Below are 19680 nucleotides of genomic sequence, written 5' to 3'. Positions count from 1 at the left end.
ACAAAGTAAAACGTCACTAACTTTTTAATACTTCACGGGCTTTCTTCAGAGCCCCCCAAAAAGATCCACATAATAGATATCATGGAAACATCTTTGATGGGAGCCATGGCAATTGTTGCTCCAGAACATTTTGTATCCTTGTCATGATCATCTACAGTACATCTCCAGGGTCACATACTGTAGTGTTAACCGTTTTCCACTTCTTTAGACTCCGTTATGTAATGCACACTCCATATTTGGCAGTAAATACTACGCTGAATGTCTTTCCTATAGTGCCATTGACTCTAATAGCTGAGTGGCTCTATCTGAAATCTGGGATAGTGTTTATTTTACTTGGACTGGCCTCCGGCCTAGTAGGGTGTGCAGTGCTGTTTATATGAGCTAGGTTGGCAACTTTGAAAGTTACTTGTACAGTGCAAATGTGTACAGCTCAACAGTTAGAAACCAAATGCAAACGTAAGGCACTTGGAAGCTAGCGGCACTCTGCCTTAGCCTGTGATGGATGTTGTATACATTCACTTCAGCCACAGGTGGCTTTGAGAACATAGGAAGACCATATCGCATGTCATAGAATGGAATACAGTAATCCTTGGCCTTAATGTTCAAGTGTGACTGAGGCTAAGGTAAAAAATCTCATGCGGCTGGCACATCATTGCTAGATCAGCTGCTAAGCTTGATCCCTCTGTTTTTATTCAAGAGGACGTAGTTAAAAGGTAGTTATTTTTTAAAATTTAGTTTTCATCTAAACTGGCAGTTATGAGACCATTCATAAATTTTTGAGCATCTGGAGAGTACAACAGTAAAACCTACGGCAAATGGTTTATGAAATGGCAATGTCTTTATGAATACTTAGTTTAGCGCAAAACAACAGACACAAGAAAGACGACAGGACAAGGCGCTACTCTCAACTCTCTGCTCTCAAGTTGAGAGTAGCGCCTTGTCTTGTCGTCTTTCTTAATTTGTGTCTGTTGTTTTGCGCTAAACTAAGTACTCATGGATTCGCACCAACTAGCCCGCCAACGCATTGTGCTGGGCAATGTCTTTACTTGCAGAGAAAGGGATAACACCAGGGGCATTTTGTCCTGTAGGCTAAAGAGGTGGCCGCCTAGGGTGGCACCTCGGGAAGAGTGCAGCGCACCTCATAATACTTGACCCCATTTCACCAATTTGTTTCACAAGCAGTACAATACCAGCAGGTCACAGACAACATTGGATTCTGTTAGAATGCAATGCCAGCTTTTCATAGAACAAAGTAGTACCCAAAAGCTTGTGCTGACTTTTTCCATAACAATGACTTATGCCTTGCAACGTGACTGAAATTTTTGTTTATTTGATGCACATAAGTTAGGCTCTGGAGAGGGGCGCAATAGTTTGAATTTGCCTAGGGACCTTGAAATTCTCCTGCTGCACCTTGGACTATAAGAAAAAAAAAATTCTGCAGCTTTCAGCAAGAAAGGCAAACCTAAGACAAAGACACTCCAAAAATCTTTTAAACATCTTTTCATAAATCTAAAACACTTGAAATAACTTGACGCTTTATGTGTAAGCAGTCTCCTGCAACTGCTTTGACATCCTGAAAATTTAAACATTCTAAAAACTTCGACCGAAGATATAAAGCAGGAAATCCTTGCCAGATTATGTGTACAGATTATTTTTTACACAATATCTGAACATTTGGTTACTGAAAGGGTGTCTTAATATTTCGTACTGCTGACAACTAATGTGCACAGTGAAAACACAATGAGTATCATCATGGAGCTGTGCTGCTGTACTAACAAAAGCCAATAAGCACATAGGCATTCATTTGTTTGATGCATGAAATACCAAGTGAAAAATCAATCAAGCAGCTGCATAAGTAGCATGTGCTATTTCATTTTAACCAACTACCATATATGTAGGCAACCAAAGTGTTTGCTGAAATGTTTATAACTTTTTGAATAAAAACATTGCATAAAATGTGCTCCATGTTGTACATTGCCAAAATGTGTTTATTATAAACTTGGGAGGAGGGGGCTAGTTTTTAAGTGCTTCAGTATGCCTGAAAGCAATTTTCTTTGAGTCAAAATGGTTTCATGTACTGCAAGATCGTGGTGGCTATAAATTGTTTTGCAATAAAAGTGGCCACACAGTGACATGCTTAGGCAAATAATATTCCTTATTTGAATGTTAGTGCACATATACAGAAAGAATGCCATCTTATCACACAACGTTGTCAGCGTTCCATGATACAACCTCTAGCTCTACTGTTCAGTGTGCCCTTCTCCTACAGTCATCTGATGGCAAATAATTATCTTCACGATCCATTTGAACAGTATTGAGATAAGCAAATTGACTTTGTTGGTCTTTTATATGTTTTATGGGAGAAAAAGAAACAATCAAGCAAAATACGTGCTGAAACCTGTTATTTATGTAGCCCAATTTTCAAAAAGGCTCTGTAAGCGACAAATATACTCCAAGAGCTTATCTAAAGACCCCCAACATGAGTCTAGTAACAAAAGCTGCGTAGCAGAGTGGAAGTGACCACTGTCATGCAGCAGCACATTTCATCATGTACAGGAAACATGCTTGAAGACCCTATGACACTATGATTGAGTGAAGCATGCCTCTGCATAAAAATATGCCAATGCGCCTGTAGAAAAATAGTGCACATCACAATCACTGTTCTTGCAACCTCAGCACACTGATGGGCATTATAAAAAGAGGAGATCACAAAAGTTGCTTATATGCAGGCATTTGCACCATTTGCCACCTCAACATCACTCGAAAGGGACTGAAGACCAGCTTGTGTAATGTGCCTACGGAAACAAAAAATATTCACTCCTGCTGATTCAGCTACCAACTACCAGGCACAACACATCACTTGAAGCCAAATTTTGTTGCAAAACCCACACATGCACAAAAAAGACAAGCTTCTCAGTCAACTGCATCATTTGCGTTTTCTGTGGCATGGTGTAAACAAAACAGGGTATATAAAAGCCGAGACTTATCTTTCACAAGCACATGTCAATTTAAGTTGTGAACACACAGAAGCTTTCGGCAAGACGGTCACCATGATAAAGCCGAGTTCCTTTGCTGCGTATGTATGCAGGCACAAATCGAGGCATGCACTGTTCTGTGTAACACTTCTTCCGTGCCTCCCTCATCTACAGGTTGTATGTCTAGGCCATGTTCAGCTCTTTTACAAGTTCCGTGTTGCAAAATGTTGCATGGATAAGTGTACACTGCCATATTAGGAGACACTATTAAACAGATTGATTGGACAATGATATCTCTGTACAGCTTCAACTGATTAGAACTCAGTGGAACTAACAAAATAAAAACTTGTGGTTTGAAAAGCCAAACATAAAAAGCATAGGCAAAAGAGGAATGAAGAGGAATTACCCATCATAATCAAGAATTGTCATTCCTGAACCTTTATTTGTTGAGAATGCATGTGCCCATAATTGACGGGTGAAAGATGCCTTCCATACAGCATGCACAGATAGTTTTGTGTCACCCGCTGTGGTTGCTTAGTGGCTATGGTGTTGGGCTGCTAAGCACGAGGTTGCGGGATCAAATTCTGGCCACGGCGATCGCATTTCGATGGGGGCGAAATGCGAAAACATCCATGTGCTTAGATTTAGATGCACATTAAAGAACCCCAGGTGGTCCAAATTTCTGGAGTCTCCCACTACGGCATGCCTCATAATCAGAAAGTGGTTTTGGCACGTAAGACGCAATCATTTTTTTTTTTTAGTTTTGTGTGTTCCTTCATTTCTGCTTTTGTGCAACCTTTCAGTTGATGGTCAGTGTGTGTGTAGTCATTTTTGTTTATAGTTGTGACCATTTGGGCTTGTTAATACACCATATCCAAACGGATGATTGCAATGCAGTTACATGGGGAAAAAGAATGTTATTTCTTATTATTCTTCCTCATGTACCTGTGCTACAATCATTCTCTTTTTGTTCCTTCTTTGTCTGTGTTTTCTATGACTGCCTTTTCAAACCATGCATACTTACAAACTTGCTCAGCCTTCTGTCATTCTGGGTAAAACAAAACAAAAATTTATGACACATGGCACACAAGCATTTACAGCATAACAACAAAAGAGACTACTCATGACATCTGTAACTACCCTCTACATAATAATTTTCACTAAGAGTACTTAGTTTCTTAAGTGACAATTTTTACCATTAAGAACACTGGTCAACATAACAGCTGAGCTTCCTATAGGACTTTTTTTTTACAGTAAAGATGGGTGCACTTTATACATGGGTGAGGCTTATTAAATGCTAACTGGCAGCACACATAGTTCGTTTTTTCTACAAACCTCTCTGACGAGAAGCAGGCAAAAACGCATGGCACTGCCAACATTCAGGATATCATACAAGGCAGATGAGCAGAGCATACAGACAGAAAGATGAGGTACCCATGGACAAGCCCAGCTTGTCCAATGCATATATAAATGGAAGAGAATTGACAAGCTGGGGTCAGTGACGGCACTTTGGGAATTGAAACAAAGCTGAAAACACATGAAAACCCTAAACTGCAACTCAAACCTTCAGTACAAAACAAATGCAAGTATGGATGTCCAAGGCATATGGTTAAAAACTGCACAAGTACACATATATAGCATCTTTGATTATGGCCACCACCAGTACACACACTGGATAAAAATATCTGTGCTAGCTTCATTAATACATTTCAGAATGCTGCCATGTTTTAAATTAGAATACCACAGTGATATGCCAATGAAATATGGCACATTAACATGGTACTCTGCTTAACAAGTCTCTTTTTTTTTTAAGAGCAGGTTATTTTTGTCAGCAGAAACTGTTTCTTTACCTTTTCTTTTTTTACTGAAGCCAATGGGAACAGACATGCAAGAATGCCAATGCTGTGTGTGAAAAATTTGCAGTGTTTCCCTTGAGCAAACTTTGTCAAAGCACATTTTATGTAAAGCAACAGCTTGTCAGACCTCAATCAATTAATAACTGTGGGGAAGAGTAAAAACCTCTTGCATGCTGTTAAAGCAACAATTGCTGTACTTCCGGCCTGTGAAGTGCCATGAAAGCTAACCAGACACTGAAAAGTTGACGATACAGTGGTCCTTGCAGCTCCAGTGCCAACTACCACCACACAACTGGGCTAGCCCGAGTCAACTGAAAAGTACATTTGGGACCATGTTACAACAAAATACCTCGATGCAAGTGCACAGTAAACAATTTCAACTTTTGAAACAGCTAACTGGGACTACTTAAAAATATAAATGCTACTTCAGTAAAGCTCATTCTACTGGAAATTAATGAATGTGCATTTAATCAGCATTTCTAGCATGGAATGATGGAAGAATTCAAAGTTGACATCTAAGTGAATTTGCAAGATATTATGAAGTTCCATAAGTTCATACAAATCAGGTTTAAACGTAATGCAACAACAAATAGTCACAAAAGACACAATTATGACAAATGTTCAGCTGTTAAGCTGTGAAATCACAAGTTCAGTGTGCCTTGCAAAAGTGGCTCATAAAATGGAGAAGGACACCATCTTTTTGCACAGTTAAACTAGTAGATAAAAAATCAGGCATGAAGCACCTTGTATTTTACGCTTTCCACAAGTACACTTTAATGTGTTATATCAATTAAGAGCAACAGTACCACAGCCTAGCTTGGCTTCACCCAGTGGGGTTACCAGTGGAAAATGCAAGCCCAAAGCTGTTGCTCTATTGCAATTATGCGATGTGCAATTTTTTTCTCAGTTTTAGGTCACGAGTGAGACACAGTGCAGCCAAAATGATAAATGGAATATGAGCAGCCGTTTCCAGTAACGAAGGCAGTCTACTACATATGCAAAATCATTCGCATTTAAACATATTTTGTCTTGTGGTGCTATACCTGAGAAAAGCGTGAGAAAAGAAAAAGGAACACAGGTTACAAGGCTCACCTAATGCAAGGTACTGCTAGCCAACCTGACAAAAAACGACTTGTTTTTCTGTGTGGGCAGTAATCCCTTCCTAGAATTATTAAAAAAGCACACTCATATATGAGGAAATATTTCTTACCCATGGCATTTCTATGCTTCATGCTGTCTATCTTGTTCATAAACAAGCGTTTCCATTTTTCACAATACAAAAATAAGGCTAATTCTCTTTTGTTCCTAAGCTATTTCCACACACATTTCTGCACACACGCACACACACATGCACGCACTTTATATTGTGCAGGCACACTCATGTGAACTGAACATTACACTGTACATGATAACATTCCACACCAGTCCGTTCTGCACCAATTTTTTTTCATGCACTCACTCTGAAGATGCACCAAAGATAGCTTTTCCCCCCCCCTGTCATAAGCACACTGGCACTAACAGTGGCACATCACAGTAGCATTATTAACACAATATCCACAACAGTGCTATAATGAGCAAAGCACTACCGAGGTGTCAACATGTCAAAAGTTGCATGGCCCAATCAATGGAAACATTTCATACTTTTGCACGATTTTTCTTAGCTAACAATACTATGTACACAAAACGTACATACAGCACTGCTCGCAAAAGGTAAAAAAAGGTATAAAAGCTAGTACATTGCCAGTTATGAAGAGGCCACCACTAATGAAACTTTGTAAATGCAGTTGTATAAGCTACCATAGCTACTTAACTCCACCTGGTCTTCAAATATGTGATATATTTTTCTCATTGACAGTTGCTTTCCGATGTCTTGCAAAATAAAAAAAAAAGAAGAAAGAAAGCACTAAGGTTGAAATATGTAGTGACAATGATAAGTGAATGCACATAAGAGCAGATGCAAACATTCGGGCATTAAACTCAGAAAGGCAATTTCTCTAGTCATATAATCATACCTCACAAAAAAACCAGCAACAAAACTTCAGTGACTATTCTGCTCTTGTTTGTGCTTAATGTCATGAAGCTTGCAAAAGCTGAAGTCAGTGGCAGCATGCCATTCTGGGGATTTTAACGTGCCATTCAAATAAGAATGAAAACTGATGAGGCCTTTCTAAAGCATGCCCACTTTAATTGTAAATCTCTTTCTCAGATAAGTAAGGGAAGGCCACTTGTCCATTCTGTGTCAAGTGCTATTCCTGAAGAAACTGTCTTTGAGGGCATTGCAAAATGTTACGGCAAACCCGATGTATTGAAGTATATTCCAAAGAGACATACAAACAATATATTAGTATGTCTACTTGTTCAAGTAGATATTTCACTTAGAAATAATCATTATTCTAAGCCAGTGCCCTGCTCTTTAATGTATTGTGGCGAGATGGTTTACTGCATGGTTTTAGCCAAGTCTGTGCTGCCCGTTTCTCTTTTGGATTTCATTGAAATAGTCTTTCAATGTCTGCCAATTTAAATGCATTATACACACACATTCCCCCATACTGATTCATAACCCTTCTGTCAATTTCTGACACTATGACCACAAAAATGCAACTCTTGCCTGTTAATTAATGATGCAGAAAATTAATGGCATCACCGCCTTGTTACCAATTACTTCCCAATTAAATCAGAGCTACTGCATACCTTAGAGTGTTAAAAAGCTCCCTAAAGATGCTTCTGCAATGCCCAGGATTTTAGCTCAATAAACACGGTTGATGTGTCGTTACTTTTTGCAACACCTCTTCTGCTGTGCGTAAGCTTGCATTATGGCAGTATAAAAGGCGAACAAGACTAAAGTCTTCGAAACCGGTGACAACACTCAAACAAAAGGCTTGCTGACACTTCTGTTTGTTTGTAGACTAATGAACCCAAACGTTCCTGACCGTCTTAAGTTAAAGTTAAATCCTGCCTTTCGTACTTTACATTGTTACCTGTCACTTGCTTCATAGCTTTTTCTATTTGTGGCTGAATTAAGCCAATTGTAAAATGGACAACCTCCCTTTTGTTGCTGCTCTCTTAAGCAGCTTAGGAAATGGGAGTAAATGGTTGGCTGTTCTGTGCTGTGACTAAGTAGGCTGACAGTGGTATGAAATGAATATTTTGACTGAGCTGTTCAATCATAATTCAACAACTCAATGATGTGGTCCAGGAGTTGATGATGCAGAAATACTCAGCAGGTAAAAAAATGTGCCCTGTAAAAAGTTATTTATGCCCAGATAAAGGTATTATAAAGCAATTTGAAATATGGGAAGAAAGTGACCTCATGTGCAAGGTTACTTTTGGCAGAATAAGATAGGCCTGAACCAATGCAGCATGATTGCTTTAATCTGACACACAATCAAAGAAAACATCTTATTGGTTCTTTAAATTTCAACACATGGAGTGGAGTGCAACATCATTGATGATCCTTACGTTTCATCCTTCGTATCAAGTCTCTTGCTTTCATTTTCACATTGCCCGAGTGCATTAGATATCTTTTATTCTCTGTGCAATATAAGTTTCATCCAGCAGCCTACAAGCACACAAGGGGCAATAGACAAACTATGACATCGTAATGTCAGCAGAGCCATATGATGTCAAGTTTCATATATGTACCAGAATAAAAAAAAACTATTTCTAAAAGTTTTCATGATCAGTTGATGACTGATTATGACAAGCTGATACCAGTGCAAGTTGTTCTAGATGTAGAAAAACATGATGCACTTAAAACCACGAAATGTTCATGGCACCGCCAAATAACCCCTTTAAAAAAATCTTACCAGCTATATCCTCCTATAAATAGAATTTTCAAGTTACCATTAAAGCCAGGCTATCAGCATAAAAATTACTATGTTAACTTAGCTCTGCACTACATCAAGAATGAGAAATTAATTTCTAGTTCTTGCTTCTGCCATAGGGCTGGAATAACATAATAATGTTCTCTATTTTCTCCTTACATTCTCGCTCTATATTTAGTATAAAAAAGCACCCCACCTGGTACAAAAAGAAATTGTGAACTTAAGTGCTTTATTTGTAGTCAAATTACAGTTGCCTCCCATACCATAGTTGTGGCAAACCATTTTAGAAGATGCTGCATCATAACCAGCACCATGAAACCATGGAAAATTTGTTATCTGACACCAAGTGCAACAGGCGCAGCTGATCAAATGGGGACACGAAGGAAATTATGCCAGTTGACAGCACTGGTGATGACAATATGGGTGGTGACAATGAAGTTAAATATTTTTTCTTGCATTGGAATAAAGTTTTGGCTGCTTAACTTTGAGTTTCTGCATAAAGAAATAATATTGCTTGAGGGTAATTTGCGACGTTTTGTTTGCTATGAATCTAAGTGCCTTCTACTTGAGTCATCAAAAGCAAAAAAATAAAAAATAAAATAAAAGGGGGGGGGGATGGAGAGGAATGACGCTTAGATTTGCAAAGGTATAGCATTTAAGTGACAATCACAAAGTGAACTGCACCTGCTAATTAATAGGGATCTGTTCATTGCAAGCTTGAGTAGTTCCGTGTAAATTATGCATACACAAGACAGTGCAGGAAAGTTTTTAACATAAATAGTTTTTTAGACTGTCCGTTGTTTCCATCACTTTGTTTCTTGTACCACTGAATAATCCTTATGTCATGAGTGAAATGTTCAGCAAAGAAAAAAAAGAAAGGAAATGTCAGAAAAGAATAAGTTACACCCTGAAGTACAGTCGACCAAAAAAGTTTACGGACCAAGAGACCTGACATAAAGCGGAATATCTCCGCAGCCTCCAAATGCAGCCTGGTATTCCCATTTCCAGCCTTTACTGGTATATGCGAACAAAATTGTGATGTACGGTTTTACTGGCTACTTTTAAAGGCTGCTCGAATATTTAGCATTTTCTGAGACCCCGTGGTCCGTAAACTTTTTTGGTCGACTGTACATTACAAGGCATTATATTGTCAAGGAAGTGTCCTGAGGTGGACGATCTAATCTCAAAGTACAATGAAGCTTGACACGTGATCACGCCTGCAACGAGTCTATCCTCATTTCGTTTAAGTTACTGCTATTAAAAATAGTACTGCATAGGTATTCTCATAAAGAAAGATGATATAACAAGTTTTTTTTTTTTTTTTTTTCACACCAATACAGTGTATACTTGTAGTAATAATTGCATAAATGGGATTGAAAACATTAGGTCCACTTGAATCTCTCTATATGCATACAGTAAAGACTTCCTATAATGAAATTGTATGGAGAGCCGTAGTTACTTTGTTATATCCATTACATCAATATAATGATTGTCTGCTCTCACGGCCGACATTGGTCGCCCGGAAAGGCAGGGGTGTGCTGTCAGTAACTACTGGGTAAGCCGATGCAAAAACCCTCTGCGCATCACTAAAGGACTACGAAAGATTGTTTTATGCCACGCCTCGGTCAGGAAGATGACTGCTTTTTCTAATGCAGCTTTCAATGTTAATCCATCTTTGTCATGATCGTGTGCAGTGAAGTAGCTATATAACGCGTCTTGCAATGTTTCTTGATTGTGCCAACGGAGCACTGCAAGCCTACGATTTCATACAATGATCATCATCATATGAAAGTAGACTCTTAACAAAAACAAAACAGCATTTCTTTACATTAGTGTCCAGTTATGGGTGTTGCACTGAATCGAAGGCGGGCAGCACTCTGCCGGCACATTCAAGAAATGCTGATAAGCCGAGCAATCACTAAAAACATGAGCAGTGGTCATCATTTGGTAACAATTCATTTCATTTTCTATTCTGATCATTTGTTGCACTGAGTGCCTGATACTGGTGGTGCGGCTCTGTCAGAGCCAATGACAAAAAAATGAAAAAAATTGAAAATTCAATGGATCATTACAAAATAAGGTCCCTTGGCTGCACATCTGCAGCAGACTATCGCAACCATAGTTAAATGACACAGCATATACCACATCTATACCTCTGTATCACAAGCCACATGCTCCTTGGGTCAAGGCACAACATGCTATGTGTACCAGAAAGCAGGAAAGTGCGGTGCAAAACAGAAGCAGCAGAGCGTGTCTGTAATTGCCAAATCAGCAGCGTGGCTTGTTTGACACATCGCATGGTAGCCAAAAGCTCGCAGGAGTTTCTAACTGCTGATTCAGACGAGTTGCAAGCAGTGTAGCTGTCACGCTGCCATATTTCGGCCTGATTGGTGCAAAATGAGCAGTAAATCTTTCTGAACTAAAAATGGTTCGTTATACCGACTAAAAAATTTTGCTTTGTTAAAATGTGATTTATATGCATGTATTTTTATGAGAATTTCAAGGAGAATTACAATTACTTTGTTATATCCATTAGTTTGTGATAACCCCTTTCATTATAATGAGGTGTGGCTACATTTAGGGCTGGACTGGTGCTTTGCCTTGTCTAGAGTCAGTTAAGAAATAACGAGGTATCACAAAGTGGCGAAGTGCTGTCTCTGCAAGCACCATTCTGTCACATAGTACCAGTGGTCCACATTTGGTATTCAGGTTTACAACTGACACTCCCTATTTGTATGTAAGCAAAATTAAGTGCAGTGGTCTATAACCAATTATTTTCAGTCTCCCTGTAACTTACAAAATAAAATAAACTAGAACACAACTTCAGTATCACACAAAGGTCAGCTGTGTGGATGTGGACAGAGAGCAAAGGACTGGAGAATCTTGCGACCTGGTGTGTGCGATAAGAATGAATGTCCTTAATGGTATAACTGTGTTGGAAGCATCACACAAACTTCAGATACCATATCAGGGCTACTTGATGAAATTGGGCAGACAATTACCCAACCCTTTTAAAACATGCACAAATAAGCAGTATGACTCGTATAAAAAGAGTGTAAAGATGACTTTTTCTTCCAGTAGGTATGCTTCAACTTAATTCAATATAAAGAAAAATATATTCTGTACATTACATTCCTACCCATAAATAAGGGACAGCTAGATACTTTAAAAACATTATTAAAAATGTTGAGGAAGAATTGAAAAGCTGCTTGCCAAAATTGATTAAATGCTATTACATGAAAAACAACAATATATATTTTAGCTTGCTCTTCTAATTTGAACAAGAGTTACAAATCCAAATGAATCTATCAGTCCAGGCCACCTGAAAATTTGACATCTGAATTACCATTTTTTCTAAACAAGTAAGAGTGAATTGTAACAAGATCAAAAAGAAGAAGGAAATAAAAGCTGCGGCAGGCAACTGGGGAATTTTACAAGCAGTTGGCAAAACATGTCTGTGATAAGCAGAACTGGAGCTCTGCACCACCTCTGGCCTTTGCACGAAAAAGTGTAGGGCAAATTCCTTTGCAATGGGAAAGTAGATGAAAATGTAAGCTCTTTTGCCCAGCAAGCAATGCACACACACAGCATCTTCCTCTTTTAGGCATACACTGACAAGCAGATCAGTGCTTTTTGAGTACGTACACATTACTGAAAGCAAGGATCATGTTAGGACCCAATATATTTAAGCTGGTTATGAAAGGTTATAACCACAAATTAGAAAGTGAGACTCTCTAATGTTTAATGATGATTGCAGAATCTATATGTGCACTAATTTCGGTATTTGGCTTCACAAAAAGTACGTTATTCCTAATATTGAATATATTAGTTTGTGTATGTGCACAAAGGCTTTAATCTGTGCAAATGCATTAAATGGTCATTTTAAAGGGAATCTGGTGTACTTCGGCGGGTGGTGCCTCTGCAGTTGTGATATAGCACGAATTTTCACAAGTTACTTCCTTGCATTCAAAATTCTTCACACTTGTTCAAAACCAAAGAAGACATTACAAAACCAAAACTGTTTCTGAAGTTCTTGCTTTTGCCTATTTCCTTTTACCACTATAGTGAATCCCAATACATAATTATGTTATACTGTCAATGACAAATTCAATCATTCTTAAAGTTTAATAACTGGTTCATAACTGCTCTACAAAAATATATTTGGAGAAGAAGACCATATCTTGGAGTGGCAAGCATGTTTGCTACTGGCAAGGTTATCACTGCTCCTCCAAGCCAGACTTGCTTTATCTCTATTTCTTTAACTACAGAAAAGTCAAGGTTTTAAACTGAAACGAAATTGTAAATAAATAAAAAAAAATAAGCCATTCAACAAGTTGGCCTCAGTACACTTTTTTATGCCGTACTGAGTTCCAAAAATTAACGTAAGTAAAATAATAAAAATAACAAATAAAATAAAATAACATTTTAGTCTGGATGCCCCCCCCCTATTACCACATTTAAACTATCCAGCTTTACTTTTTAAATGGTGCATACACTTCTGCAAAACCTTGGTATGTGCAGAATATAGTGCAATATATTGATGTATAGTTAAATATTTACCTCTCATTAGCAGTACCCATTTTCTGAGAGCCACACTAGTCGCAAAGTAGGCTGTTAAGCTGCCCTTCTGAATAGACATTGCATTGGAACCTTGATTATGCCTCCTATCTTTAAACAATGTCCTGCACTTTACAATGGATCAGCCTAAGCCTGTCACAGTCCATGGAAGCAATTCATTAAGAATTTAGTTTGTACGACAAACAATCTGCCCCACAGAAATGCCACAACTGTGACAAACCAAAAAGAGTGAAGACAAAGATGGAAGGCCATAGCTAGCTTCATGAACACCAGGGACCATTTACATAAGGAAGTGACCACAAGTCACTTTTTGCCAGTAGCAGCATGAAATGCCCCAGTTGCTTTCTTCTGCCATTCTGTCTAACCTCTTGCTTTTCTCCTTCCTGCTTTTAATCTCTGCTTCATCATTACCGTAGAAGCGGCTTTGCTCCAAGTCTCCAGCAGACTTCTGTTTCACGGAAACTACATAACCACCCGACACGGCTCAAAACAGGACAGCACACATATAATGAGCCAACATATGACGAGTCGGCATATACACAGCCATCTGTACTACTGCTACAGATGATCCAATCACCAGCTCTGTTCTCTACAGAATTATGCAACGAAACAACAAATTCTACCTAAATATCCTCACTGCAATAAATACATGCCGTCAGGTGCATCATTCCTTCAATAAATTGAATTGATTTTTTACTCTTTCTCACATTCTAAAGCAAATACTTTTCTTTGGCTCTTTTGCCTCTTTTAATACTCAGACTTCTCTGCTAAGGGCACTTGCTCTTGTTCACCCTGGTTGAGGGGCATGTCCATCACTGAATGCCAATGGGCTCTTTGAGATGCACATGCTGTGTCATGCGAGGCTTTTATGGCATCTGAAGGTTTTGATGCTGCTGTCCTTTGTTTAACCCTGGAGTGGTATTGGATGGCTGAAAAAACTTGAGTCTAGTAGAAATGAATAAATTTCAAGGTGACAAAGGTTTCAAAACTTCTTGTTACTTTCAGCTCCTTGATGTACTTTTGCCTGTTTAAGGACTCGGGGCATAGGCAATTCCAAGGAACTATAAGGCGTTCAGAAGCTCGTTAGAGGTTTCACATACCTTTGTCATATGAAAGTGAAGCTAACAACCATAGTTATTGTCCTTAATATTGTGTGACTCACAAATACACAATGTTGTCATATTGTGGCCTGAAACTCATATATAATCGGGGGTTCCATTGTAAAGATGTGTGTAGTTATACTGCTGATGTACAGCAAGTTTTATTTATACAAACATCACCTAACTCAATAACCAACTAGTGCCTGTTTTTTTTCTCCAAATTAATCGGAACAGTACTGGCATATTTGAACTTTACTTATGCTTTTAGATCTACAATGCTGATTTTCCATAAAGCAAACCATTTTTGCCTGTTCAATTCACATGCAATGAATGGCCACAAAACATGCACATTACACGCAATATGTATGATGGTGAATGCTGTCAGCCAGTTTCTGTTTCCTCCTTCCATTTCCACACGTCATGGTTACATGAATGAAGCCTTAGCCAGCAACATGCAACATAAAATGCAGCAACATGCATCAGATTCATTCTAGGTTCTCTCGTACTGCAGGGAAGTTGAGTGCATCTCAACATTCTGCACTGTTTTAAATGACTGAGTGCATGTAGGAAATGCACTGGCAAATGGCAAGATGCACAGGCCCAAATATTTCACTACATACCATCATAACCTGGGATGGAGTACTGAAGGCTTACACAGAATAAGTGTGAGTTAGTGAAACATTTATAAAATATTTTACAATTTCTTGTTGGGTGCTGCAGCAGCAAAGAGTTTCTCGAAAAGGCACAGTGCAAACCAAACACACAAGAGATGTTTGTCTACCATAAGCATACTTGCCTGACTTTTGCATCAGAGAAAGGGTAAATGGTAATGACTGATTTGCAGCGATGCTTTCTACTCCACTTCCTACCCTTTCTTTTTTTTTTCTTTTTTTTTTTTTACTGTGGTCAATCATCTGCCAGATATAACAGGAATTGAAAGAAATAGTCATTTTTGAAGACCAACCAAATACCCAGAAGTGCAATACAGCAGTTGTATGGTGTAGTATGTCCAGTAATTTTCCTTGGTAAGCGCTGTGGCAGCAAAATTGCAAAATTGCAAATTACAGCAAAATTTGCAAAAATAAAAGGGTCTCTGAGGATCCCATAATGTTTTGAATTGAAAGGCTATAAGCGGCTGCAAATTACAAGATCTGCTGTGGTATTACTATTGCTCACCTTTCTCCTTGAGCAGTGTGGCTAACTTCTAGGTCGCAAGAAGTTCAACGGAGCAAGAAATTGGGCAAATTGCTAAAGGCAATCATACTGATCAATGACACAAGAAGACACAATGCAAAAGAGAAAAGCAGGCAAACAAGCAGGAGTGCTGCACTCAGAATGAATGTTAACGGAAAAAACACACTCTCTGTAAACTTAAGTTGTGAGTGTAGTGCTGTGATGTGCATACTTTCTTCTTGTGCCATGTACTCTTGCACAACTGCCGAGCACAGTCAAGGTCATACAAGGTATGATGTTGCCTGAAAAGCAAGGCTGCTCTCACTCATAATTCATTCTACACAGTCACCTCCCATTGCGCCTGTGTTTGTCCTTGAACGCAAGATACGATAATCAAGTACAGCGAGACACATATACAAGAAATAAACATTTATGTTGATATGGCACTCTGATCTGACGAGTAATCTTGGTCAAGATACCTGTTGCACTTTCTGAATCAGTGCCGAAATATTCTGCCTTGCCACATTCCCCCCCCCCCCCCCCAAAAAAAAAAAAAAAACATGTAGTAGCCAGAAGAAACGCACCTCAGACATATATCTGTCATCACATCACCTAGTGTCACAGCGTCAAATTTATGCTGCGTGATTCATATAATGCCACTGAAATGTGTCCTATTTTGTCACCTGCTGAGATTTCCATTTCAGTGAATGTACTCTAGCCTAAAAAATTTGGTTACCATGCAACATGAAACAGCCATTGTGACTCTGGGCATTGCCATGTCAAAAATTTGTTGGAAATGCTTTCCTTATTTGTAGCCACTTAAAAGACAATTATGGCAACAGCTTCACTTCTACGATGGGCAGAAATGAGTGGTACATAATGCTGCTAACAAAGATCACATTTTTCTTTTGAAGTGGAAAATTACCCTACACATCGGAACCATCAGTGCTGAAATGTTCTGATGAGGCTGTACCTAAATGTAGAGATCGAGACAAGCTCCTGCTTGAGCCTGGTCATTTGCTATCATTTGTGACAGTGATGACAGCTTGAGAAGCTGTGGACGGCTTCTTTAATGCACCTTGGACCACTTCAGCCATAAATTTGTGCCTTGATTTCCTTCTAAAAAGCCTATAAACTTGTGTATATGACTATGCACCTAAGTCAAACAGTAGCATTTTTCTATCAGCTGCATCTTTTCACAGTGATAGCTGAGACCTCAAGTTCTGGAAAGGCTTACAGTATGAAGTGTACACTGATGTTAATAGGTTTCTACATGCAACGAGCAGCTTAAGGTAACTTTAAGCTCCAACTTGCTCAAGCCCACTGAGTGCAAATATGATGCTGAAGTGGGGTTCAGTCAAAGTGAAGGACTGTAGTCAATGGATCACTAAATCTAGCTGCAACATTTAAACAATGCTATTCAAGCTGATTAACACTCGATTAAAGTGTGAAGACCTAATTCAAGAACAACTGCTGGTAAGTGATTTAGGCATTATACTTTTACGTACACGAAAGCTGGTTGCTGTAGCTGCTGACATGTAAACATGCACAAAATGGCAAGGTCAGAAACAGAGAAATAAGTTGAATGTGCTGTACAGGCAGCCAGAAGTTGTGCTACTAATTCAATTACAGAGCTAAAGTATTTGTTATCCTGCAGTAACGTGGGCATAAAAGCAGTTATATAGAGATCAGTAACCAAAGACCATTCTTGCTTCAATTAATGAGATCTATGTATATTCAAGTGCAATAGCACCAGTGAATAGCCAAAAAGGAAAGTGCTACTTCAAGTGAAGACAGAAACAAAATAACAGCAGCAGTGTAAACATAACTTCTTTAGCAAAAACCTCAACAGGTATAAAAAATTCAGATAGAGATTGCTTTTGTTGCAGTTTAGCCCATAAAACTGCATTAATCCCCAAAATACAATGTTGCTTGGAAAAATACCATTCGCTTTGCATTTAATGCTTTTCTTATATAATCTTGCAAAGTGCCACTTCTATTTGGCTGTCCTACAAGGACCAGCATCAGTTTAGTCTATTATAAAGCCGCACAGAGGTCCTTCACGGTGACAGAAGAAATGCCTATGGCAAGTTGTAGGGAAACCTCAAGCTGACATGTTGCATGTTAAAGGCCAGCATTGTGCATGGCATATAAGAATTGGCAAAAATGGCAGCGGCTGCCACTGTGACCATTGCAGTCTGCATTTACCATAAGTTCTCCTATGCCTATGCTTTTTGACTTGGATAAGGTGTTTTGCACATGGCAGCTGCTGAAAACATTGTCAACAGACAACCCCAAGCACCGACTAGACCTTGCACTATAAACAAATGTCCAGAAGTCACCCAGGGGCCAGCGGACCTTTTACATGCTTCGAGTCCAGAGTCAAGCAAGCAGAAGGTGCAATGCTGAGGGCAATGGCCGCTGATGGCCACTATCCTGGAAGAGTTCAGTAGCATCAATGTGGATGGTCACTTTTTGAGCGCCCACTGGAGGTCATCAGAGCGTGGCCGACAGCCTGTAAAGGCAGAGATGACTGCTTCCAGCGCTGGCCAAAAGTGGAGTTTTTCCAATGGATAATTGAGCCAACCAGTAGTGATGCAAAAGTAAGTCTCATGGGGCGCCACATGGTGGATTCGGTGATGCTGTCGGGGCAGCACCACATGCCACTCCTGAAGAAGAGTCACCCACCGTGGCAGTCCAAAGTATGTGTGTGACCACTTGTGAATCTGCAATGAAGAAAACAGTGGGAGCCATCTGTGTGCCACAATCAACAAACCACTGAAAATCTGAAATTCTATGGCTTGCCTTCTTGCTAAACAAGGAGTGTTGCATTTAGTTATTGCACATTCCATAATGCATATTTCAAAAATGTTAACCGCAGGTAGTATAGCCCTAGCACAATAATGGAGAAGCAAAAGAAAAAAAAGCAGTGAAATAAGAACAGCCTTCAGCTGAAAAATTAAAATTACGGGAATGCTGAGATTCATACCTGATTGGTGAATGCCACAAAAAGGGCCAGAAGGAAGAGGAAACAGTTCCAGTGGTATGTGGCCAGGATGGCCTGTGGAGGCTTGGAGGCAAAGCCCCAGGCCATGCTGGCCAACACTGGAATGGGCACCATGAAGTTGTCCCCATTTGTCTCAATGAAGTCATGCCGTGTGATTGATGTTGGATCGATGTGATGCTCCCGGAAAGGACGTATAAATGCCTGCAGTTGTACCAAGTGCAGGCATTTTATTTAGAAATACTGCAATGATTGCTGGAGCATGCAAAACTTTTTACGCAATTTCAGACTGATGGTCATCCACTTCATTGGAAGCATTGTGTATGCAATGAATTAAAGCATTAATCCAGACTGCCCATTCCAAAAGTTGCTTCTTTAATAAAGGGCCCCCTCACCAGGCTGCATAGCAAATTTTGATTATACGCTGGAAGTTGTTATGTGTCCTCTAGGGAGCGTTCTGCCGCAAAACATTTTTAAAGTCGGCTCATTAATAGCCGAAACAGAATAGCGAGACTCTCTCCACTCACCCCGTCTAGCCTCCGCAAGCGAAATTCCTTCCCTGCATTCTCCCATACCGGACCTCGAGGATCATGTGACACATACATCACGGTCCCCGCCTTCACTTTATTTTTCTCCTCGCTTTTTCCCTTGTCTTTTGGCGATGCGCACTTCCGCTGGCGGCGTTGCGTGCGAGCTGTTATCATTTCGCGCAGCACACGATTTTGCGCGCTGTGCACAAGGACACATGACTAGCGTTATAATTCAGTACTACACGAATACTGAGGCAGAACAAGCGAATCGTAGATCATGATCACGCGCTCGAACACGGTAGAAAATGGCCTAATTTCAGTACCTGTGCACGTGACCACACGACCGTGGGAACAAGCAGATGAAGCGGAAGTACATCTCTCTTGCTTCGGTATAAAAGTAAAGCGAAAAACACACAGGCATTCTGTTTGTGTGTTTTATTATTTCTATAAACTTCAATTTGTCAATTCAAGCAATAGATCACACAAATAACAGATGGTGCCTTGAATAATTCTCGAAGTCGCGTGTCACCACGAGCGACGTCACACTGCGGACTTGAGTACGTAGGCGCAGGGACGTGAGTACGTCATCCTCCGGCTTGGAGTGTGGCGGCCGCAAGGAGAAGGAAAAACGGCGTTCGGT

At 39.6% G+C, this 19680-nt stretch overlaps 1 protein-coding gene across 1 annotated transcript in view; it reads right to left on the bottom strand.

The window, feature by feature from the left end:
* Positions 1-1310: 1310 nt before the first annotated feature.
* The window catches only part of Kua (Plasmanylethanolamine desaturase Kua), a 139803-nt gene continuing 121433 nt past the window's right edge, over positions 1311-19680 (bottom strand). The window contains exons 4-5 of the mRNA XM_050195450.3: positions 18496-18714; positions 1311-18232 (exon numbers count right to left, since the gene is read on the bottom strand). Of these exons, the coding sequence (XP_050051407.1) occupies positions 17975-18232; positions 18496-18714 (477 nt within the window). The 3' untranslated portion in view covers positions 1311-17974. The remainder of the gene's footprint in view (positions 18233-18495; positions 18715-19680) is intronic.

This window comes from Dermacentor andersoni, chromosome 1, assembly GCF_023375885.2.
Source record: "Dermacentor andersoni chromosome 1, qqDerAnde1_hic_scaffold, whole genome shotgun sequence".
NCBI lineage: Eukaryota > Metazoa > Arthropoda > Arachnida > Ixodida > Ixodidae > Dermacentor > Dermacentor andersoni.
This window is presented reverse-complemented; position numbering and strand designations above follow the sequence as displayed.